At 41.2% G+C, this 26,356-nt stretch overlaps 1 protein-coding gene across 1 annotated transcript in view; it reads right to left on the bottom strand.

The window, feature by feature from the left end:
• Nucleotides 1–16,061: 16,061 nt before the first annotated feature.
• LOC108899926 (polypeptide N-acetylgalactosaminyltransferase 10-like) overlaps nt 16,062–26,356 on the bottom strand; it is a 52,261-nt gene continuing 41,966 nt past the window's right edge. The window contains 8 exon segments of the mRNA XM_018700668.2: nt 16,062–16,481; nt 16,589–16,751; nt 16,893–17,125; nt 17,798–17,947; nt 18,342–18,407; nt 18,409–18,459; nt 19,514–19,735; nt 21,940–22,047. Of these exon segments, the coding sequence (XP_018556184.1) occupies nt 16,961–17,125; nt 17,798–17,947; nt 18,342–18,407; nt 18,409–18,459; nt 19,514–19,735; nt 21,940–22,047 (762 nt within the window). The 3' untranslated portion in view covers nt 16,062–16,481; nt 16,589–16,751; nt 16,893–16,960.

The following is a 26,356-nucleotide window of genomic DNA, read 5'->3' as shown; positions in this document are numbered from 1 at the left end:
CACATCATGATGCTTCAAACTGTGCTGTCTTCACAATATTCTTGAGAGAAAATTCAGCAGCTTTGTACATGGAGAGTGTTAGATAGCTCCAACCCACATCTTAAGATGCATGCTGACGTGCTTTTTAAACACAGAGGGTCAATCATAGCCTATCATATACACAAGAAATCATTTCCATGCAATATCACAGTTGAAGTGTGACTGAATCACTTTCCTTCAGCCAATTCTGAATTCTGGTTTGCATTTATTGGATGAAAGTTTGGATTCCATGTGGTGTGATCCTGCTGCCTTTCCATTGGTCAGATAACCTGCCAGTCATATGCTGGTGTGATGGTGGTAAGTGTGTGTAACAGGCCTTATAACGCCTCCTCTGTTGATGTTTCTGTGGTCTTCTTTGACATGTGATCTCTTGCTGCTGCTAAATCAGTACCGCTAATGTGATTCTTCCTCTTCTCCATCCCGATGGACAGATGGACTCACAGATTTACACACTTGGAGCCAGTGAGTGTGTGATGGTGAGTGCGAGAGTGTGTGTGTGTGTGTGTGTGAGAGAGAAAGGGAAAGACACTGAGTGATGGAAATGACAAACTGGGACTGAAGCAGTTACTGTCAGATGATAATCCTCCTGTCAGCCCCGTCCACGTTCACACTCAGAGGAGAAATCCAAGAGGAGAAGTGTTTGCTCGGCTGTCTGTCCATCTGCTCATTTACTTGAACCTCATAGTGCTGTGCAAACTTCACGACAGTGCGAGAGGCCTGTGCTGGAAAACAGTAATCATCCACCAGAGCAAACAAATAACATATCCTAAGACAGAAGGGATGTGTTTTTATTTGGCAAACTACTGTAAGGTGTTGAAAAACAACAGTTTTGGTATCACAAAATGTAGAATGATACCTCTCACCACACACAGCGGTCTTTGAACATTCACACTCACTTTACTGAGGAAAATAAATCTTATATAGCGATAAGGAAAATAAAGAAAAATGAGTTCAGACCTCTTTCTTCTCGAGAGGGAGAGGTGTAAGTCATACCTCAGATGTAACTTGGAAACCAGCTGAGGAGCTTTGGGTGTCCCGCTGGTGCATATGAAACACAACTTTATCACTGTGGAAATTAAGACCAACTAGAGCCCACTTTGGATGAGGTCCAATTAGGCTCAGACTGAAAGCTCAGAGGGTGCCGCAGCTGAAAGGCAGGACCCAGAAATAGATCCAACCACAGAGGATCAGTTTCAGTTAGATTTCCCAGCAGGCCTGGGAGCATCCAGAGATCCACCAGGAGGAGCTGAGGGAATACACTGCTGAAGTAATCAACATGTTAGTGTCTGCTCTGCTGCCACTGCAGGAGCCTCATATTTAAATGGATAAAGTGATACATGAATAGATTTTTTCATGTACTGTTGAACTGGTCATTTGGAGTTTCACACTCTTTAAAACATCCTTAATAAGAGTCATGGTGAAAGGGAGGCTGAATGAGGAGGACTGGTGTGGCGAGATGAGGGGCGCCGAGGGCGGAGGGCTTCGTACGTCTCATTTGGGTTCTGAGGTTGATTAATGTGGCCCTCCTTTTTAGAGTGGGCATTCACCAAGGATTCTGATGAGATAATCAGATTTCCACTGTAATGTTATTCCTACAGCACAATGAATGAATGCAGTTTTTACAGGGCCCATTGTTTTAATGATGGATTGCTCGCTGCATCTTGAGAAAATTGAATGGATTACAGATCAAGTTTTGCAAGCTCTGCTCTTCTACAAATATGATGAAAGTAATGAAAGACGTAAGGTTATCCTTGTTTATCTTTTATGTTACTGAATGCATACAAAACCCACATTAACTGATATTTTACATAATCAAGTGGGTGTATAATGTGATAGTCACTCATTATGCTGAATCAGCGAAGACAAAACAGCTTGTGCTGGTGTTTTGCTTGTGGCACAGACTGAACAGGTGACATGTCTGAGCGTGCAGAGGAGAGCTGCTGGCTGAGGGAGGTGGGACATTTAGCTACTTAAGAGCCAGAAATCTTCATCGAGAGCTGGTGGAGAATAAACAAGAGCTAAAAGAAGAGTGAATGACAAACATGACTGCAGTGGGAGAATAATGTTGCTCTGTTTGTTTGATGTGCAACTTCATTACCATGATAACTTTATAAACCAAACGTGAGCTGAGTTTGTTTTGGAGTGTCTCTGTTCCCTTGTGGTCTGCACACTGCTTTATTAAATGAGCTTGCCTTGCAAGATCTGTAACTCTCTTGCCATTTCAGACCCTTCTGTTCCCACCTGCTCTGCAGGAAACCCCAGCCCCTCCTGCTTTTCAACCACCTGACTCCTCCCCGCCCACTTACTCACCTGTGCCTCATTCCCCAATTACTTCTTAGTGTATATACCAGTCACTTTCCACCCACCCTCTCCCATGTTATCCACTGTGCCATCATAGTTTTCTAAAGATCCACAGAGATAATCTGTTTCAGAAATTCAGACCAGCCCTTCAGGCACCATCAGTCATGCCATGGTCGAAGTCACTACGATCATATTTTCCTCACTGTGATGTTAGATGTGCACACTGACTGAACATGCTGACACCAAATAAAATACCAAGAATCCCGGTCAGAAAGGAAGGTCTTTAGAGGAATCGTGGAACTAGATCAAGAAAATATGTAAATCTGCTAAAGCTTTCTTAAACCTGCAGAGAGAGAAGGAGCAGGTCTGTCACATGTAACGTTTGATTAAGATGGGGGACATTTAGGAGAGTCAGTATAGCCGGCTGCATCTCTGCTGTGAAACACTGCCAGCCTGCAGAGCAGAAGCTAACGGAGAAAAGCCCTCAGCCTGTGATTCCACTGATAAGCACACCTTCAATCACAGAGGGAGGACTAATCAGTGAAATCACCTGTGTGGTGATTGGTTTGAATGCAACCCTGCAGACTCTCAGCTCTCCACAGGAGTATACAAGAGGAGGTCACAAAAAAAAACTATTTGAAGAGCAATTTTACCCTCAATGAAAGTTGAGTCACATCAAGTCGCATTTACAAATTGATGGTCCACAACTGTGAGGCAATCCAAAGTGCTGGAATACTATAGTGTGTCATTGTCCAGATATTTTCAGAGTTAACAGCAGTGGGAGGACGAAAGAGATGGACCATGGATTCATGTTATTTATCTCAAGTTTTCACCTTGTTGTCAGCTTTCTAGAAAACATAAAAGAGGATGTAATGGCCTGTTTTTCTGTCCAGTTGCAGAGATCACATCTCTACTTTAGTCTTACCATAGTGTTTTTGTTGAGTGTGACCCTGCCACTGCAGATGCCTGAATGGGAGTGGCACAGAAATTGCTCATGCACTTGCCCATGACCACTGTGTCTCCCCTCGTCCATTTCTGTCACATAAAACAAAAGCTGCTTTATGACTTTATTAAAAGTCTGTTGTGAGTTGTCAGCTTTGTGCCATTTTAGTGAGCCCCAGCAGCTTCGAAGGGGAGTGACGGACTAAATCAATCAGCAGAGGAGCTTCTGTCTTAATACTGAACTGACAGTTTGATTAATTAAATGTTGATTCCAGCTGCTTTGTGACTGATAAGTCTAATTCTGCAGCCGCTGCTGAGTAGAACATTTGAAGCACTCAAATGTGTGTCTGGCGCGTTTAGTACATCATAATTTAGTCAGGTGTGTGTGTGTGTGTGTGTGTGTGTGTGTAGATAGATGCCTGCCCAATTACATTTTCCCATCCATCCATTTTTTTTCTTTTAATTAAGCAAAGTTAATTGATTGAATTTTATTAAAAATTATCAGTGCACCTGGGGAAATGGTCGTAAAAGTCACCTAGTTTTTGAATGAGAGCAAATAGATGTTGGGGATGGGACTGGTTTTGTTTCCAGTCCACTCAATCAATGCATGTGAAATGAGGCAGGCCAGTGGAACAGGTGAAATACAGTGACACGCTGCCTCTCATGCCAAAAAGGAAGCAGCATTTCATCATGTTCCTCATTATTTCTCCTCACAGGGAAAATATCTGGGTCATTTATAGGATATGTGTGAAATGTGTTGACTGTTTGGACTCAACCAGAGAAGTTTGATTTCCTTGAGTGTGTAGTCAGGAGGGTGACAAGCTGTCACTCTGTCACACATGCCTGTATGAACTCTGTGAACAGCAGAAGGACACCAACTTTCTTCCCTCCCATTGCTCAGTGACCTTATGTCGGGATTCTCACTGTTGTCCAGCTCTAATGGAGTCAACACGGTGACCATCTGTCAGACAGCCTGTGAGCTGGGATGTTGTGTGTGTGTGTGGAGAGCTGAGTTAGTGTAATGAGCCAGAAAAGAAGTGACAGAAGAGAAGCCATGTGGAGGAATCTTGCATTCATCTCTGTCTGCAACAGGTCACCTGGTGACCTTCAGGAGCCAAACCTTGAATCTCATGCGTTAAAGAGAAAAAGCCCAGCATGAGTTTATTTTCACATTTACCTGTAAATATGAAAAATCTTTTAGCAAATAACAGGTAACATTATGTTCAAGGGTTGTATTTATTTAATCTGTTTAATCAAGAAGACTCTTAACATTCATCATCTCTTTTACAAGAGGCTTGGCCACATTAATGACAGTGTAAAGCAGATTACACAGAGTCACATAAAACATTTACAACATACACAATATATAGCAGAATAACCTGTAGGGCCTGAGAGTCATAAAGGGGAGAGTGTGACCATTTAAAAAAGTTACATTCTTCATAAAACACACTTTGGATGCTGCTGTGTCTTTCTCTATCCTGGTTGACTCCCGGTCAATGATAATGACCCCTGTGTAAATTATATTCATATGCAAGTATTTAGCATTAGCAAAAACTGCTGGGAGTCTTTTCTTTCAGTGTTAGGATGCTAAAATTGTGTGTGTGTGTGTTTTGAAGATTAAATCAATCACAGTTTTATTTCAACATGTGTTTGAAAGTGACACATTGTTTTGGAGAAAGAAAGACGCAGAATCAACATGTGTGATATTTCTCTCCATGGTGTTTGCCTGTGTGATACAGTGCTTCATGTCTTTCTTTGCTCAAGTATCATCAAGTATATTTCTGGGTTCACAGGAATGTGAAGCATCCACATAACCCAAGCTGAAAAACAAGAAGCATTCTCTCATTTATTATTTATTCACTCTGTCCTCAGTTGCAGCTTCTTTTCAAGTTTAGCAAAAGTGGAGGTCTGTGTTTATGTTCAGCTCCAGTCTATTATTCATGTCAGATTATCATCACTGTGAGTGAGTGGGTAGTGTCAACACAATACAGTATGCACATACTGCACTGAGGTTTGTGTGTCTGAATGTGTATGGTTGAGGTCTAAAAACATATCTCACTCTTTGGTTTATGTGCATTATTGTGTGTGTGTGTGTGTGTGTGTGTGTGTGTAAACAGTGGACCTCCCTGTCATTACAGTCACCAGTGGTGGACATTTTGGAGTTCACAAAATTCACTGAGCTTCAAAAAGGATCAAACATCCTCGAATCTTCCCAGCAGTCGTTTAACACTATGAGCTGTGGTGTCAGACAACTGACCCTTATTTTCCAGTGTCTTTGTGTGTCGGACTTCACTGGAGATCCTGAGGCTTGAATTTAGAAATTTCAGTGACTGTGAAATTTTGTGCACATGCATGAGCCTGGTTTCTACTCATAAATGGATGTAAACATTCTTTTCTCAGTTATTTGTCAAAGTGTTCCTGTTTGTTCTGTCAGTCTGAAGACATGGCAACAATAAGAATGGCAAAGAAGGTCGATTTTACAGAATGTGAAACTGAAATGCTTATTGGTGAAGAAGAGAACTGGTGAAAAAGAACTTAGCAGCTCAGGTTTCACCACAGAATTTAATGCCTTGATATTACAGAATCTGTTCATTTCAGAGCCAAAGATTCAGATGGAAAAGAAACTGTGCAACTACAAGGGAATGGAAGATGGTTCGTTTTCTTCTTGTGTTAAAGGAGGACATGTCGGTATTCAGGTCTTCAGATAAGATGGTACATGGTACATCAGCACAGGTTGAGAGAATAATCTGTCTCAATAGTTCCAGGCCCAGATGCTGTGCTTCACATTAGGCCAAGCGTGTATATTATAGCTGCATTTTACTTGGTCTGCAGATTCATAGAGGCAGTCAACAGCTACAAAAAAAGTTCATGTCCGTGTATTTAAACTTCTCATGGCACAGATATTTTACTAAGGAAGTATCCATCAGGTACAGTTGCAGCTTGTAGTTTTCTCCCTACACAGCCTTGACTAATGAATTATGGGTTGAGCACAGACATTTAGGGACTGCATTTGTCAACACCATTAAGCAAATGAAGATGTTTCGAGCATAAATACACATATTCATCTTTCTGAGGTGCCTTTACTGCAACACGTGTGCTTTCAGTCGCTCTGATCAGGTTTGGAAAACCAAACATCACTGCAAACAGGAACGTCATGTACCTTAGACTTGAATCAGTGATGCCTTCCAATACTGTGATACATGACACATCTTAATGTAGTCTGGGATATTCTAAAGTCAACAGACAAAATCCTGAGAAATTTAGTAGACATCATTAATTCTATTTTACAACTGACTGTCAAAATGTTGTCACTTTTCCTGTGTGTAGAAAATCTACTCGCATAGGACTCTTCATACCTAACACTTAATTTACACTCCTGAGACGAGAATCTACTTTTATGTTTTGACTAAACATAAATTAATAAGACTTATAAAAATAAATAAATAAGACTTCTAGCAGCCATTCTGAGAGGTATCACAGAGATGAGGTTTTAGAGTTCGTTGAAAACACCCTGCTATTCTCTGATTTCCATAGTGACTTAACAATGAATAATGTCGTGGGGTTAGTGCCTTGCTCAAGTGCTCTTGAACAGGACACACACATCGACTGAATCAGGTTACTGTAATGATCTCTCGCTGGGCTGCTGAGTCTCTCACTCTCTTAACATGCTGACAGCTTCTGGTGGAGCAACACTGATGTGAGAATCCATCTTAAATTCATGAGGACTACTGCTAATATTTAATATTTCAGAGCGTAAAAACAGAAGACAGCTTGTGCTGTGAGCTGTTTGTATATTTGTAAACACTCATAGTTTATGGAAAGAGAAGCCTTGGTGTGACAGATTATTAAAAAGCTGTCAGACTGTCATGAGATACATGTACTTGGATCTATATATGCATTTTTTCAGCACTCAGAGGATCACCAAACACTCCAAAGTGCACTGTTGTCTCTATGACAATGCATTTGATGCATCCTGAAACACGTTCTTTTCACATGTTGTTGTGTTTTCCCCTGGGAAATTTGACTTTCATCGGTCATAGTTTCCCTCCTTTCTGAAAATGATTTCAGACCATTACTGGAGCAGCTGGAACAGGGGAAACTGCAGCAAGTTTTTGCAGAAAGTCATTTGGTGTAAATGCAGTTTCTGACTCCACAGAACCCCATGAGTATTGTCAAGAGGGAGTGACGTTCTGCAGAATGCTGCTTCAGCCAAATTGAACTGATGCCAGTATGTGAAGACAAATGGTCAGAATCCATTTCTAGCTGGGGTAATGTCGCGTTAATGAACAGAACCAATTTCCACCAAATTAAAATTCATCTGCATGAGGCTTAAGTGCATCTGGCGGATACATTTCCATAAACCAGACAGGGCTTAGGGGCAGCACTTGAGGCGTTACTGTGCTTGTAATAACTGAATTAAAATTTTATTAGAAGCAGCTAATTTCAAGTGAAGAAAATTACTCTGACAAGTTAGATGGTTTTTGGGACACTAAATGGAGGCGAGGCAGGCATATTAGAGGAGCTCCTCACTCTTCACGCTTCCTTATGTGACAGATTCATGCTACTCAATGTGGACAAGGTTTCTGAAGGTTACTCTGTGTGTGTGTGTATGGGTTTGTGTGGTTTTTAGTGCTTGATTTACAATTTGCCATGAAAATTGCTCTATGAAGGATTAATGAATTTTATGGGCTGGATGAATCCTAACTAAGTAGGTCATGTTTACAGTATAAAGATTGAAACACACAGTCAGCCATTTCCAAGTGGGCTCCACATGTGTTGGTAATGACTTTGGCTCAGCTTGGGCAACATAAAAATTATGACCTACTTCTGCCGCTTCACTGAGCTTTTTAGTCTATTTTAGCTCATAGTTTTACATATATTTGCAATATGGATGAGTCTCAACATTGTCATCAACCTCAATCGCAAGAGGCCCCTTTTCCCAGCAAACAAGCTCTTTACACGACCTGCCTGCCACCAGACGGCAGACTGACAAAATCAGTGACTAGATAATGAAAGAAGTGGAGCATTTAGCAGGTAAAGAGCCAGATATTTCCCCCAGCAGACTGAGGCAGAGCTAAAAAAAGAGTGAATGCTGGACTTAGATTCATTCGCTCAATACAAACATGACTCCAAATGCATGAAATGTTGCTCTGTGTCTGTTGGCTAAAGCTGTGTCAGTTCATGCAGCTTTAATTTCCACTGCCCCAGTAGTGCACAGAGTAATCAATAATATTTCATCATATATGCAGGATATTTTCACTGAGGGGGAACCTCTGATTTAAAATGTATCTATAAACACCTGATCAAATATTATGTTAAAATAATCCATTTTCATTTTTATCTATTTGAGAAAAAGGGAGCTGTAAGGATTTAGACAGACATAATATATAATATATAACATTAAGAAAAATATCATCAGACATCAACATCGGTCATCATTTTCTAACCTAATATGTTTGTGTGTGTTTGCTCTCTTGCTGTATGTTGAAGGACTTTGTGAGATAATTCCAGAAAGGGCATTCAGAGAGGTGTGTGTGTGTGTGTGTGTTAGAGGGAAGATTTTATTTACAGACACTGGTTTTCCCTTGTGGAGATTTCCCTTGGATAAAAGCCCAGACGATGAGTTTTCTGACAACCCTCTGCTCATAGGCGTCTGCTATGAATGGGTTTCAGAATAAACCAACGTAGTAAATGTATTTTTTCCTGCAGCTGTGTTTAATTTAGGGAGAAAACAATATAACAAAGCCGTTATGGCAGATGAAATGGTCAGTTCATCCTTGCCAAAATCCATTTGAAATTGCAGGGTGTGATTGTTTCTTCTCCCAATTCTTCTCGCTCAGCAGTAACTGGTGCTATGGGGCATTCATATACAATATCCACCATCCACTCTGCACAAGAATAATGTTTCTGTGTGGGCTTGGCTGCTTTTTTTCATCTGATATTGTTATAGCTTTTATCTAGATGCATGTGGATGTGTTTTGTTAGAATGGATATCTGCAGTCCCAGGAAAGATGCATCTGAATGATTTTGGTGACCTCTTGACCTTGTAATGGACAGATTTCCACACACTCTGCTTTGGTTATGCATAGGGAAAATATTATTCTTATTTTTTTTAATATAAAACTCTAATGGAAATACCTGTGTGCATGTCTATTTTGAATACTTGTTTCTTGTTATGGCTGCAGTTCTCACATCTCTGTATTGGCCTCTTGTTGCTTTATAAAGCACTGAATGCTTTAGGCTCAAAATTGACTGCTGATCTGCTTCTGCATAATAAACAATAATAAAGACATTTCAGGTAGTCTGGAGCATTTAACTGTTCCCACAGTCAAAATAATGTATGGGAAGTGTTCAGTTTCTCTGCAACTCCAAGAAAAGCTGAGGTCTGTTCATATTCTCAGTTGTTCTTGAGACTTTTAGAGTGGCTCTACAAATAACAGAATCTTAAGTATGCTTGTTCTGCTTGACATGTTGGGTTTTAGTCTTTAGTTTTGTCTCTACCTAGTTTCCTGATGGCATGTCCAAAGCTCTGATTGTCTAAACATTGGCTTTCAGTGCCCTGTCCACTGAAATGAAATGAAAATGAGGACACTATGCTTTTATTCTGTTGTATGTAAGGGATCTCTCTGACCCTTTCATTATAGACTGCCTGCGATGGCCTTTTCTGAAAGAATGAAATAGTATATTTAACTGTATTCTCTCTTTTTTCCCACCTGTGATTGATTCGATTGTTGGAGGAATGAGTACCTCTGTGCTTTGAGGACTTGATATGAAATGAGTAATTACCTTCACTGGATGGATGAGTGGATGGAAATGAGGACCTGGGCCGAGCATGAACGTCAGTGTTTGTAGAGGCAGAGAGGAACATGTGCAAGGGTGACTGTGGTTTGAGAAAATCAATGTGTAGATTGATCAGAATCAGCATGGGTTGCCTGGGTTACACAATGAAATAAATATCACTTTGGGGGTTTGGTAGATCAATGAGTAGTTGCACTATCAGACAGAACACACGCAAAGCATTTCTGCTTGTTCTACCTCTGATGGTGCCGTAGGTCCAGCTACAGGATCATCAGCTACAAGCTTCCAGTCAGTGATTTATTTGGCTATATGTGTTGCTGAAGGCATTATCATGCCAAATGTGTGAGGATTATTGAAAGACACTCTGGGAAATGTAGGAAATTACCAACTGAAGTATAAGTAGATGAGGCAGGCTTGAGTGTAAATGGTTATGCAGAGCGTAAATTACACCACTTGATCACAAAAATACCTCCTGGAGTGCAGTGAACATCACAAAGTGATGATATATAACCAGGTGAGACAGCAGATTTTTTCTTCAGTTGTCATCATTCCATCACAGAAACCCCTGGAGCATTCAGATAAATGACGCAAATTTAGGATTGAGAACACCGCGTGCCATGAGATGTGACTTTAAACAAGATGAAATGGAATTAAAATGATAGGCCATCTCAGGGGTGCAGAAAGAAAAGTGTTTCCTTTTCAGCTTTCTGACTTTCAAGTGAGCACTTCTGTGTGATCTTAGAAGCCGAGACTTCACATCCATCTCAGCTCCACCTCCCTGTACAAATCTGTCAGTTTGGTGAAGAATAGCGCTGCTTTTTCTGCAGATTGGCCTAATTTAGCAGATATCACTCCACAGTGTGCTGAGACCATTCAGAGTCCCCAATCAAGAGTAAGAGTCTCAATCTCTCCTTCATGCATATGATTTATCCTTTTGAAGAGTTTAATGTCCCCTGCATTATATTTAGGAGAATAACACAAGATTAAGTGAACTAAATGCTAATATCTGTGGGCAAAACCACACTAAAGGCCTAAAAATTCACTAGCAGCACCTAGAGGCTGTAATGTACATTACACCCCAAAGAGTAACATAACAGCTACTTCTCTATTATAAGAAACCTGCCCGTGGTAAGGCTCTCAGAGTAGAAAGAGCTTTACCAGTGAAAATTTGTCCTGAGGTTGGCACTATAGGACACACAATTTGGTCATTAAAATCAAAACAACTCATTCACTGGGGACCATGAAAGTGAAAAATGGACTGTCTGATCATGGTACATATACAGAGAGAGGCACTCTAACCTAGTGATGATGCTAGAGGACAACTTCTGCTCTGCTCAAAGTGTTCATTCCCTCCAGATTTTATGCTCACTAAATGTCATGGCAAACTCCCAGTTTGATTGTTGTTTGCATGTAGAAAACACTGCTATTAAGGTAATACCAGAGTAAACATCAGGAATCATCCTCTGGGGACCACGAACATCAATACATTCATCTTTAAATCAAAGTGTTTAGTTGATAAAACTAAAGAGTGACATTGTCACCCCTCCAGCTAGTGAATGTTGACGCGATGGTGGTGATATTTCTTAATGACAGTGGGATGCCCTGACTTTTCCTCTGGGGATCTTGAATATCCATGTCAATTTTAAGGGCAAGATATCAATAGTAGCTGAGTTTGGACAGACAGACAAGCCAGGCCGACTGACACTGCCATCCTCAAGACTTGATAGATGTGTGTTTTCTGATGAATCATAACAACAGCAAGAGTCTCAAAATATCTCACAAAAAACTCTTGTTTTTTTGTGAATGTAGGACTCTTACCTCCTCCTTCTACCCCCTCTCCTTCCATGTGTCATTAAGAATCCTAAAGGCCATTTGCTGGCACAGCTGGGACGTCATTCGCTCTCTCTTTGTTCTGTCTTTGTGCATATTGTGCCACTCTGCAGAGGAACTGGAAATAGGAGCAGGCTCTGAGTATCCACTATCTGGCAGACACTTTCATATCATTATCTCTGGCATAGCAGCATTGGTAATTTCTGATTTGTTGTCTTTGGCTACATATAGCGGGGTCTCAGTGGATGGAGTTGGTAAAATGTCAAATCAGTGATGTAATGGAAAGAATCAGTCATTATAACTGCAGTAACCCAGGAAAAGTGCCTCACAACATCACCCAATAATAAGTCAAATAAATTTAAAAAAAGCAAAAACACCAGTAAGGACCTTGTTATGTAATGTAAACTCTAATTGCCAGCTGACATTTTTTATGGCTTTCTCTCATCTGAAGAGTCAGAGAAGAGCTCCTGGCTCCTGTACATAAGCTGCTTTTGGACATGTGCCTGGTGCAGGCGACCTGAACAGAATATATAGCATGCTGTATAAATCTGTTCAAAGACAGAAGTGACAGCAGCATGTGTGTGTCGCCAAAAACCAGCGAGTAACTGACTGCAATACAATGAGCGGCAGTTTCTGCACGTCTCTGTCAAAACTCTGTTGTTTTTCTGCAGCTCCAGACTGCGATTTACTCACCCAGGCTGAATGGGTTTATGTAAATATAACACCAGGTATTTAACTGAGTGACAGAGCCTCTGACAAACTGCAGAGTGGAAAAAATCATTTGCTTCACAGCCGGAAGGATGATGATAAAAAAAATATGCAGAATGAGGGACAAGCTGTTATATTGAAGAAGTGACAACAGAAAGGATGAGGTGAAAACATTAAACATTTAACTTGGAGCAAGAATTTAACAATTGCATGTCAAAATCAGACTTCAAAAGGATAGGAGGGATCAGGGATCAGTATAAATCTGTTGTAGCTTCATGTATACAGATTAAAAAGTGGCAGATTATCTCTTGCCTCTCATGAATCTTTAGCTTTCAAGTGCCTTTAGAATTAAGCACATCATTTGCATCAAAGTGGCTTTCAAATTTAGAGTTGGTATTTTTTAAAATTAGTGATAGAAAAGAAGTCTCTGAAGAAACATCTCTCCTTTAGCCTCCAAACCTGGTCGGCTGGTGTTTGTGTTTGTCAGCAATGTTTTGTTGCTTGTTTAGAAACCAAGGTGCAAGTTGTATACATATGAGAAGAATGCATTAGCATGAGAGCTAATGTTTAATCCATTCATCCATTAGCTATACCGCTTACTGTTTAAGGGTTGTGGGGGAGGTTGGAGCCAATCCCAGCTGACACTGGGCAAGAGACACCTGGCAGTGCTCTGTGTTGCCTCCAGCAAGATGCCACAAGATGGGCAGCTGCATGTCATCCATACCCAAATCCACTGCTGGCAAATGGAAAAGTCATGACATCCCGACTTGAATTGGTAAAAAAAAACCATCAAATATAAATATCTTCACCTCTTTATCTCTACCTTTTCATTCTCATTTTTTCTTAAAGGAGAGCACAGGCCATGTAATTTACAAACAATCTGATTTAATTTTACTTTAAATGGTTGCCAGAGGATGTGTCACATCATCAAAAGCAACTGTGTAGAACAACTCCAACCTGCCTTTTAAAACAGCAAGGCGTGTTAAAGGATTTGACCCCAATACGTCCACCCAGGTCCCCTGTGACCCGAGCCTGCCGCTGCGACACTAGTACTGCCGTGATTTTCCATTAGTGTGTGACAGCAGGGCCGTTTATAGCAGCGAAGCCCTGTGGAGAAGCAGGTTAGCTGTAATTACTCAGCTGATAGGTTATGAGCAGAGCAGGCCTGTCACACCTCTCCTGGATTCCTGGACTGAGCCAATCAGAAGCCAGGAGGAGCGTTTGGAGATTAGTCACGCTGGCAGCCAGCGTCTCCCCAGAGAGAGGGAAACTTTCATTTTCAGCAAGAGTCATGTTTCATTCGAGGACTCTTTCAGTCGTATCTCCAACATGCGACTAATACTTCTATTACCCTGGTTAACACACTTGCTAATAAGGTGCTTTTCATTCTGACCTATTTCTGCAAACATATTTTCCAGATACAAAAGATAAAAGTTGACACTGAAGGAGGAAAATTATTTTATTTTTCAGTCAGGGCAGGATTCAATTAGCATTTCTTGTTTCAGTTTTTGTCTCCAGCTCGCATCTATCTTTCCATTTCATGCTGTCTGATGTTCATATCACACATCATCAAAAAGAGTGGGTGCAATTTGCAGGGTCATAATATGATGGAGGCGAATGTGGAGCTGGATGTGTTAGAAATGGAATTTAAATGACGTGCGTCTCTCTTCCTTTGTAAAACCGACTCGACACAGTGCATTACACTTACAGCTCCAGAGTCAGTAATTGTGAAGATTACCTGCCATTCACTTCTGATTGTCTCTGCATCTGTTTAGCGTGGTCAAAATATCAAACATATCTTTTCAAATGCTACAATGAAGAGCAGAAATGAATAAAAATACAAATACTCATTTAATTAAAACATGAGCCAGCCCGTCACTTCAACCTAATTTCACTTCAGAGCAATGAAACCAATGATTATGTCCACCATTATTTCTTAAACTTGACTGACTTGTGTGGAAAAGCCCACTGCTGTAGATTTCAGAGATCATTAAATCTTCTGATTTATAGAGCTTGTTTATTTATGGGAGTGAACAGTCAGTTTTCAGAGTCCGTGTGTTGGATGCTGGAGAAATGGTTGTGTGTAGCACTCTGACAATTGGTCACATTGTTACGGCCGGACACCTGGGTCAAAGCATCTCTGAAACGACAAGGCTTGTGTGTTGTCCCGGTCAGCAGCTGTGATTAGTACCTACTGCCAATGATCCAAGGAGGGAGAAACTATGATCCAATGGCAAGAGATATGCTGGAAAAAAACAACATACCCCCGGCAGCTGCCCCTCGCAATTTACAGGACTGAAAGGATCTGCTGCTAACATCTTGGCGCCAGATACCACAGGGCACCTTCAAGGGTCGTGTAGAGTCCATGCCTCGGCTGCTGAAGCTCTTTTGGCAGCACATGAAGGAACAACAGCGTGTTAAGACGGGGTGGTTGCAATGTTTTGGCTCATGTACATCTTGGCTCTGAAGTAGATTTCTGGAATATCATTTGTGCCTATGTGTATTATGTATTCAGTGCGGGGTGTTTAATGTAAACACATGGTTCAGCATTCACACTAATATGAAAAGCTTGATGACTGGAGTTTTATTGTAAACAATATTTTTCTACCCTTATCACGAACAAAAAACCCAGGTCAGGGCAATTTATGCAGTGGCTTCCACTGTTTGTTTGTTTGACCTTGGTGGCATTAGACATCCAATAAGATCCCCAGACTCATACTTGGGAATTGGATTTGCCACTCAGGTTGATGACTCACTCTGTCAATAAAAAAGTGGAAGTGGTGAATGAACTTTGGGCCTCAGCAGCTGCTGTCCTTTGTGGGGAAATGTTAGCTCGCTGTGCAGGTTTCATCTCCAGACCGAGCCGAGATGATGAGTTTGTGTGACCTCAGTTTTATCAGATTTCCAATAAGATGTCTGTGCTCATATACAGGTGCTGAGTCAAGGACCTGAGTGGTCAAATGCACAATGCTGGAGTGGGCACACTGTGGGTGTAGCAGATACTGTATGATCATTTATACAAAGTTTGTTTCATTGTTATGTATTAGCTGTGGGTGACATCTGTCTTCAGCTCTGATGACCCAAGCTCAGTTCCACTTTTTAAAAAGTTATTTTCCATGACATGGCAAACATGCCTTTAACAAGCTTCAAACCATTCTTCCTCTTATAAAAATATGAATATAGTGTTGGTACTTTAGTCTTTGCTCAGTCTTGTCTTTATATCAGAGAAAGAAATTCCACCATGTTGTCTGAGAGGGCATCACCCAGGGCTCTGAACGTCTGTATGAAATATCACAGTAATACACCCAGGAGTTGTTCTGCCAACCAACCAACAGACTGAGTGACACTCATACAGCCACAACATTAGCACGTCTGTAGATAATAGATTTTAGCGTAACACTTGTTAATAGACAGACATTAGACAGAAAAGGACTTACTTTGTCATTTTGTTGCTTTATTATGCAGTAGAAAAATATTTGCATTTTCAAGATGAGTCTGTACAAGATGTTCCTCTGAAAAAACACAAATTCTCACAGTGCATCGGCACACTGCGCTGGAATAACTGTTCAAAATATGTTTGATGCTTTTTCACAGTTCATGTTGATTAAGATCTTTTTAAAAAGTGTTTTGGTACCACAAATGAAAACAAAGAGCAGACTCAGTCCGTTGTTGGAAATTCTTAAGGCAACAATAGAAAAAGGCAAGGTTAAAAGAGGCAAAAGAAAAGATCATCCATTAAATCCAGTCTGTGTTTGACAGATCAAACCAGCAATGAAAGAAAGGAGCATCTGTGCAGATGTTTTTCTCTTGTAAATTCTAGAGGTTTCCACTGGACAATCAGGTTTCACCATTGTTCTCCCACCCTGTGGAGGAACAGAATACAAGCAGTCAATAGAATTGAAGTGCTTTGCAGTTTATATAGATTGACTGTTGGCAGCATTAGTGCTCAGGCAAGCGTGTCTTATTTTACCTCCTTCCTCATCACAAGTTCAAGCTGTAGGATTGGATTGTGGATGTTCTTGTGAGTGGTCTGACCAGTACTCTGAGCTCTCAGCCACTGCACTGGATCACTGCTTCACCACGGGGAATGTTTCTAAAGCAGCATGTTGTTCATTTGTAGTTTCCACTCTCATCTGCACAACAGCAAAAATGAGGCAAAGTTATCTTCTTGCAGCAGCTCAAACTGCATGCAGAAACAACAACTGAAAATACAAAGTGCAGCATTGCTCCTTATAAAGCAGAGTAAAACAAAAACCTAATATTCTTTCACTAACCTGATCAAATGTGATCATTGTTCCATGATTTTTCTTTGGAAGACGTCTCATCTCACTGTCCAGAGCCCTCAGTTGGCGCCCTGGTTGAAGTGCTCCAGCACGGTGGCGTTGGTTCTCTCAAACAGCCACTGCTGGCTGGGGGAGGAGGGGTCGCACGTGTTCATGAAGACTCGCCGCTCGTTGGGGCTGCTGTCGATGCAGCTGTTACTGACGGGGTGATACAGACTCTTATCCTGGAGGAAACACAGTAATAAAGCCTTATTCATCTGTAATAAGTAAACCTTTTCACATCGCCTTTTTCCTTGGTGATGTGGTTTCAATGATGACCTCTCTAAGAAAGGTTCACCATGGTAAACATCCTTCATGGTATTAGAGGGGTTCTGGATATTGACCTAGATATTGTGAGGGACATGTGTCCTTGCAACAGGCCTTGGATCTATTCAGTATAATGGTGAAGCTTCACTCTGCTTGGACAGTGCAACATCAAACAAAAAAGTTCAGTCAGTTCAGGTTTTCTGTTTTTCAGCCTTGACCTTGAAATGGTTTTCTACGTTGTTTATAATGGTGCATAGTCCAACCTTGCAGATGCCTTTGACTACAAACAAACAAACAAAAAACACCTCTCCATTGTCCAGTGATAGAAGTGGTTAGGCCCTCAAAAAATGTCATTGTGGTTTCAAAGAAACGGAAGAGAAACTGGGGAAGTGCAACTTGTGTCTGCTGTTTATGCAAGGCCTAAAGTTCTCACACATTTATGTAATTAGTTAACAGATAGCCACAGTAATGTTGAAATGACTCATTAACTGGCTTAAATGATGCTTAGCTGACCAAAACAAAACCACAACAGCAGCTGAAGAGAACAAATGCCTCTGTTTTCAACAAGTCTCCACTTTCCCCTCCCTCACCTTCCTGTAGCGCCACAGCTGGTTCCCCTTCATGCCGTGACAGTCGTACAGGGTGACGGGGCTGTTGTGGGAGACTGCATCAAAGCAAACCTTCCTTGTGTGCATGGGGTCTCCCACCCGGATATCCTCCCTCCAACCAAATGTCAGCACCTGCAGAGAATATATCTGCGCTGTAACCAACACTGGACATTGGGCATCAAATGTCTGCTTGAAAACATTAGCAAGTACGTCATTTCACAATACTATCAAAGTACATCTGAAGCTGATGAGAGTTTGGTCGTTAGCTTTAGACGTGATCCTCTTGGTGCCACATATACCAGTATCAAATTTCATGGCAACTAGAATGGAACTACTGGACAAAGTGAACTACTTTGGCGTCCCAGTGATCAGTTTATAACAATCGTTGCTTCATGCTTGGGTTATGCTCCTTTCAGATATGGTATTTTCTGTGCAGTACTGCAGCCATGCAACAGGAAGAGAATGTTGTATATCTGTACAGTCCATTAGACGTTTTACTAGAGAAAATATAACGAATGACACTCACCTGTCCGTGACTCCAGCCCACCTCACCCCGGCCTTTCACACAGCTCTCCAGGCGAATGGGGCTCCCTAGACACAAAGTGTTTGATTTCCATACACATGTCGCTACCCACGTTCCTTATCTAAAAAACATGCACACAGAAACATATGGAGTCAAGAGGACAGAGGACAGAGAGCGCTCTGCTCTGCACAAGGTAAACCATTACATATCCACTCTTAGTTGGACACATGTCAATCAATACATCAATCACAGCTCTGTCTTTCATACACAGATGTATGTGTACTTTGTGGAGGGCTCTGTGTTGTTCAGTTTGCTGTTACTTCCTTTTTTGTGCACTTTCCTTTCAAGGGCCCAGAGGCCTGTTCGGTCCACACCGTTTGTGGATTATGGGAGGAGAAGGAAAAAAATTGTGTGTTATTGCGAACATGTTTCATCACTGTTATTGTTACACACCACTGGGAATTCTGATATCACTATCTCCAGCATGATTCACCCTTCTGCATTCACCTTGGAGAATTCCCACAAGTAATTCATCTTTTATAAGTCAAAAATCCTTTGTTGAATTGAACATGGCATGTGCCTTGTGATGGTCACCTTTGTATCCAGTGAACTTTATAGCATCATGCACTGTTTGTGGTGCCCATACATCAGTCCACAGCCAAAGCCAATCCTCATACACAGCAATAAATGTTAACTCTGCTGGTGGTATCAGCAGTGGAAATACTGTTCCCCTGTGTGTGTCCAGCTTCAGGGACATGGCTCCTTTTAGGCATAAAAAGTATAAGTTGCTGTAGAAATCACTGACATTTTCAAACAAAGACAAAAATAAAAAACTTTGCTTTTAGCTAAGGAACAGACTTTATACATTTCTATTCTCATTTCCTCTGCCTTTGAAATTGTTTTCCTCTATTGTCTCTGATGTTTGTCTTTTTGTCTGAAATACTAAGATGGTAGGGGACCTCCATTAGTCATGAACAAACTCAAAGTATTAGAACTGACAGGGGTTGGGAGCTCATTACCTTATTATCAGCTGACTGCATTCCCCCATGCACCTGTCAGTCAGGTGTGTATTAGAGCATATGCAGTGCATCTCTGAAATGATGGAATTTGCTGAGCAGATTTTGATTGATGTTGTCACAGATGTACAACTTCTCAGGATAAATCCTAGCTGTTACCTCTCCCCACGCAGCAGCAGGAGGCTCCACCGGTGGGTAGTGTTTGGGCAGATCCCAGGCCACCTCGCTCATGAACCACTTGAAGCTCTTGCAGTTGAGCCGGTTCCTCAGCTCCTTCTGCGCCGTCATGTCTCCCGCTGACAGGTGGCGGTACTCGGGCCGACGCTGGTAGACATACTCGGCATATTCATCCATCCACACCTCTGCCACACGCTTTAGGTTCTGAAATCAAATCAAAGAGAGTCAGGTGGATGGATTCATTCACTAAACAGCCTACTTTTCCTAGCAGGCATCCCAAATCTCACAGAATGTCTATGAGCCGCCCACAAATAAACACAAAATCCCTCAGTCCCATGCAGTGAGGATGATCTTGTGGAACCACACTGGACTGCTTTGTTAACATAAGTGTTTACATAGTCTGCTGGCTCCACTGTAGATTGGCCTCAGGGAGTTTGCCCATTTCTTAGCTTTGCCATGGAATAACCCAACATGACTGCAGTGTTTTGCTATTTTGTTGCATCAGTGAAAACTTAGAGCCAGCTGTATTCAAACTGACCATGTCTGTTGGTCTGCAGTTTTAGTCGGAGTACTGTAGCATTTCAATTAAAAAAAACAAAAACTTTTAACTTTTAAATGACAGAAAATGAAGATGTGTAACCTTGGATAATGAAACAGTGGTTTCAAATTGGTGCAGAGAACGAAGAGTGAATTAATTCTTAGAAAATGTTATGTAAATGTTCTCCTTCATCTGCAAGTTTAGGCTGATTCAGAGCTATCAGGATTCCACTGAGGTCCAGTCTAAAGACTGTTGGTCAGAATAAAAAAGCCAAAACAAAGGCCAGTGCCTTTCAGTTGCATACTGAGCCAAACCGAGCCAAGTTTCAGGCTGCGGCAGAGGCATGCATAATGAATAGGGTTCAGCTACACCCCAGATGATTTAGCACTTTTAGATAATTTCCCTTTCTGTGTAGGGTACTTTGAAGAAGACAAGGAACAAAGAAACTTAAGCTCATTCTTCACAGTTGCACCTGCAGAGGCTATAAGTTGTAGATAGTAGACACACTGCGTACGGCTGCTTCTCATCTGGTGGTCTTTTGTTAGTGGGTGCTGAGCTGACTGTAAAGTGCTCCGGTACATGGAGGAGAAAGAGGAGAGTACTTAGTAAAAGATGTGGGAAACAAAAACGCTGCCATTTGTTACACTGCACCAGCAAAAGACGAGCTCACACTAGGGCTAAGTGTGTTTATGTGTGTAGTATATATGTTTGCATGAGTGTAGTGCGCAAATATGTTTATGTGTCTGTTGGCTGATATATTCAGTTACACCTGCTTTAGTTCAGTCTTACTGTTTAGTGAAGTTCACAGATGTTGTTTTTACAGTGTTTGTGCTGTGTGTGTGTGTGTGTGTGTATGCATGAAAAAATTAAATGACTTTTCTCTCCCCACTCCTGAGTATTTCCTGAGCTGAAATATATTTGGTTTCACATAAAACCATGTTTCAGTACAGCACAAAGCCAAATGTTTAGTTTTTTAAATGTAACTGTAATTTAAATGCTGACGAGTCTTGTGTGTGTGTGCGAATACTGGAGACAGTTCAAATCAGTTCAAATCAGTTTGCAAGGGTATAATTGGATTTTGTTTCGTTTATTGTTTCTTTAATCAAGAAACCTGATAAGAACTTTTCCAAAAGATATGCAATAAATGTAAGAAGAACTACAAATATAAATGAGCGATAATAAGCAAAGCAAGATACTGCATTGTTGTTGTCAAAGAGCTTTGCAGTCAGTTCCATTTAAAAGCTCCACAACACCTGACAATGGACATTTAGACATGATAAAAAAATATTAAGATGAACATGCCCTTTAGTTTAAAAGAACTGTATTTCACATAAATACATGGTAAGAGACAATAAGGGATGTCCCTGAGGAGTTTATTTTATTTAACAATGTATATCTTCTGATACTGGGTCCAAAGTGATTCACATGATTCATTTGCATGGTGTACACACTGTAAGTGTAATAGTAATGACAGTCATAGTCATCATTACTATTACTAAGCCTGGGAAAACAGTTGAGAGTAAATAATAAGTTCAAGGGGATGTTGGACAGGTGGTTTACTAATGACTGTTACTGTTAATGAATCTCTTTGGGTACATAGATATAAAAGGCAGCAATGGATCAGCCTTTAGATAGGAAATAGAGATCCAATACTCTTTGATTAGCACTGCTATCAGTCTTACAGATTAGCTCTACTTACAGTATGTTACATTAATTACAGTAATCCATTGTGACTCGGACTTAACAGAGATGATGCAACAGCACTACACTGACACTGAACCACATTGTTACAGTATACAAAAAATCTGTCACTGATCTGGTGTATTGTACTTCGTCATGAACCGTGGAGGCACACAGTGTGATGAATTACCTTTGCCAAGCTGATCCCACCGGGGACCTTGTAGGGGACGTACTTCCTATAGATGTGTCCTACCCTGGAGCAAGGGATGTCCTCCATCCGACCACCACACATCCACACCTTCAGAGACCGAGTGAAAGAGAGAAAGCACTTTCATCAGCTGGATCTCTGTTGTATTTAGAAGCTTCCAAAGACAGAAGAGTGGAAAGGTGAGGGAAGGTGAAAGAAGGGGATGATCAAGGAGATGAGCAGGAGACAGATGGCTCAGAAGAAAGAGGCATGAAGTACAGTGGTTCTAACAGGCTTATAAATCCTGGGAGACTAAAAGGAGAGAGGAGTGAATGCAGAGGTAGAGGCAATAAAGATGAGATGGCAGGGTAGTGGAGGAAGAAGAGGAGACTTCCAAAACCAAATTATGATATGATGGTGCCCTGACTGCTCCTGAGCAGCAGGGTCAGATAAGAGAAAGACTGAGCTGGCGAGTTGAGTCAGTGGAACGGTATCTTTTGACTGTTTGAACTTTGTTGGTATTGGAGAAACATAAGCACAATGGCAACCACAAAGTCTGCCAACTGCAGGAGCTTTTCAGGAAAATGATGCATGAGTCTTTTGAATTTTTTTGAAATTATGCGCTGAGGTCTTAATATGTTTTAAGCACCCTAAATATGCTTGTCTTAAGTAAAAATGAACCTTCCTTTACAGCAATTTTCCTCATTTCTTCTCCTTTTTCTTGTCTATCTAACATAACAGAGACATCCTGGAGTGGCTGCCCAATTTAATCCTCCAACTATAATGAACACAACAGTGATGATTCTTTTTCTTGGCTGGCAATGTTGAAAATAAACCTTGAGAAAGAAAGGGAGACGATGAAAGGGATGAAGAAGAAAGAAAGACTTAGAGACAGCAGACAAAAGGAAAAGGGGTTTTGTTTTCAAGACAATAGCAAAATGAAATGTGGGGAAATGAAAAACTGGATTTAAACATGACAACAAATAAGGAAAGTACGGTGAGAGAGAGAGACGCAGTGCTTCCAAATTGTTTCTGCAGAGTAGAGGCCTTTAATATGTAAATAGGATGTGTGCTGTTTGAAGGTTAGAGGCAGGTTGAAGCTGTGGGGTGTTCAAGAACATGAACAGAAATAATGGAACATGAAATATGCATATTTTACATATGACTTCATAGTGTATGACACACAGTTAAACAGGGCGTGAAGGCAGCGGTCAACCTCCTGTCCACCTGCCATGACCTGACGTAAGGTTGACTGCAGAGCAGAGGTGTGAACATATTATCATACCCACTGTATTTACAGTGCATGTAAATGTCACAGTGAGTAACTTCATTAAGAAGTCCAGACATATAGGCCATCATAATATATTGCCTTAAAATGCTCCACACTCCACAAGCTTTCCTGTAGCTTCAGGCCGAACTATCAACGCTGCACAGAGGATATCTCAAAGTAAAACCACACCATAAATTCATGGAGCACATTCATGCTCACAAAGGGATGAACCCATTTGGTGTTTTTAACCACGTGTTAACCACGTCTCTGAGACACAAATGATTCCACTTTAGTTACTGTAAATATGCATTTTTTAATCATTATGTGTTCTTGTATTAAAAACATTACACTCATAATCTGTTGGACATAAAAAAGTAAATATTTCAATATTCGAAAGCCAATTAGCGTGAACCTTGCAGCACGAGGCAAGGACGCTCGATTGCTAATTCCTGTAATGAGGATTAAACACTGAAATGTTTATTCCATTAGCTGAGATTGTTTTCTCAACTGCTGTTTCCAAGGTCAGGGGAGAACTGTCAGCACTCAAATCAAAACTTAACATCTCTGACATCCCTGGTTCAAGGTTTGGTTGCATTTTTAACACTGCAAAGATTTACCTGTTAGAGGTACTGGAATATAATGAACAATTAAACGCTTGAAAAGCCCTCATTCCATACAAGAAGTCTACATTTTGACTTGATTTCACACCTGCTTCCAAGATTACAGAGATACCTGTACAGAGAACCACACATAAACTCATTAAAACATGTGAGCTGACAATAACCAATCCAGTTTGTATTCCTTGTTTCCCTTTCATTTGAACCTTTCTCACTCTCTTGGAAAGCAACTTGCCACATGAGAATAATTTCAGGCACCAGCTAACACTGGGCTATTAAACCATCCAGCCATAACCAGCAAGTCCTCACTCTGTGTTGACATCATTGTCACTGCAGCACAGCCACAGTCTCTCTGGTCTATTGCAGATGAAAAACCTTCACCACCAGCGAACCAACTCAGATCACATGAGGGTACACAACTCAGCTAATATGAGCAACTACAGAACAACAGAATTCACTCCAACTGATGAATAAAACATATTGCTGCAAGACGAAATCCAGAATTGACCTAAAGTGCAACAAAAACTTGAGTTGTCTCTATTGGTGTCTAAGAATAAATAAAACATTAGGTTTGTGACTGGCAGGTGTGTGTGTTTCCTTCAGGTACTCTGGTTTTCTCCCACAGTCCAAAGACGTGTTAGGTTGACTGACGACCAACTGGTGACCTGTCCAGCGTGTACCTCGACTCTCGCCCAATGTCAGCTGAGATTGGCTCTGGCTAAGCTACTGGATGGATGTACACACTTATGTATATGGTGTATTTCAGTGGCTCCGGTCGTGTGTTTGCTTCCACTACATGAATAAATATGATCTAACCAAAAAGTCAGGATACTGGACTTTAACGCTTCAGGGCTGGCACCGCCCCCCCCACCAGACCTTGTGGCTTTGAAACAACCGATGGCCAATATGTAGATTTGACTCCTGGATCTGAGGCCAGTACTGAAAGCTGGTAATAAGCACAATACAAGAAATTCTGCAGAATAGACTGTTTGATGATGTTGTCATGGAAACAAGCATTCAAAAGACAGAGCATTGTCATGGTGGCAACAACATTATTTTGTCAGTATCCCAACCAAGAAAATCTGAATGTGTTTAGAAAGTTTTTATTCCTGCCAGCTGTTTGCCAACTAGTTTTTTTGGCTCCATCCATGGAGGTTTAATTGTTTCTGCCTGCAGAGCAGCTCTGTGTCTGAGAAATGTTTGCATAACTGAGACTCCAATCTGCCTGAACAAAATAAAGAATCCACCATCATTTTTATGCCACGCACTTCATCTCACTCTGCATGTGAGGTCATATTTCCTCTATGCTCCGTGAGGCTATAGGTTCTGACATTATCTCACTGTGTGAGCTGGAAACGCTCAGTGTTCTCACACCAGTGTCACCAGGATGGAGCTTTAGATTAACTGTACCACTGAATGAAGTGATTGTGTTTCACATACGAGCGGAGCCTGGCTGTCTGTGGGATCAGCAGTTTGGTTGTAAGGATTAGTATGAGAGCCTGTTAATCTTCTCACCTCAGGAGACTGGCTGTCTGCGCTGTATCAGCTAATGGGGATCTTAATAAAAAGGAAACCAAATTGAATATCTGAGGCCATAAAGTAGACTTAAGAGGCACCGCTAGGCATGTGCTGATAGCAAAATTTAATAGTATGATAATCTTGGCCAAAATAATAACCTTGGTTTGGGATATTATCTCAGTAATTACTTAAATAAGATGAAAAGCTTCAAAACAGTATTAAAACCAGGCTGAGCCCTGGGGTCATGGCTGGTGTTAGTCACGGCCTATCATTCATTTCACACTGACAGCTTTGTATGTGAGAAATCCTCACCTTTTGCTCATGGCTTAAAAAACACTTGTCCACAGTTATCCTTTAGGCTTCAAGGATAAGGTGGAATTACACTTCTGCATCAGTGTATGGTGGTCCAGTCATGGGTGCCTCTGTCTGTCAGACATTATCAGGCTGTGTAGCACTGTCATTTTGTACTGTAAGGATGATGTGTTGAACTGAGGTTGGAACATAGTAAAGTATGCTGCTTGTCATTGCCCTCAGTGGTGTAATGTAGTTTATTGTAGTGGGTCTATCCACTGGGACCAGCCTCCTACACTCCCTCAGAGCGATACCCTATAAGCATCATCACACTCACCAGTGCAAATTACCTGCATCCATACATGAATCCAAATTGAAGCTTTGCAACTCAAAGTGCACAAGGTGAATTTTATGAAGAAAGTGTGTAATTGATTTTTAGCCTGAACATATTTAGCACAGAAGTGTTTTGCTGAATAAGAACAGAGGAGAAAATGAGAAGATCCATGAAGATCCTGCTTCCATTTCCTCCAAACTGCCCTGCCCCCTCTGTCAGCAGCCCTCACACTGAACCTGTACATAAGTGCCTAAATAACCATTGCCTGTGTTTTTCAATGCGGTCTGGGCTACTTGTGATGAGCATGAAGAGCAGTCAGAGGGACGTTCTAATAAGAAGCATTAGAAATAAAGCAGCGTGCTCAAAGACAAAAACAAAAGCAAATGTCCT

Source organism: Lates calcarifer, linkage group LG20 (assembly GCF_001640805.2).
Source record: "Lates calcarifer isolate ASB-BC8 linkage group LG20, TLL_Latcal_v3, whole genome shotgun sequence".
Lineage (NCBI taxonomy): Eukaryota > Metazoa > Chordata > Actinopteri > Centropomidae > Lates > Lates calcarifer.
Note: the sequence above shows the minus strand (reverse complement) of the source record. Positions and strands in the feature narration are given on the sequence as shown.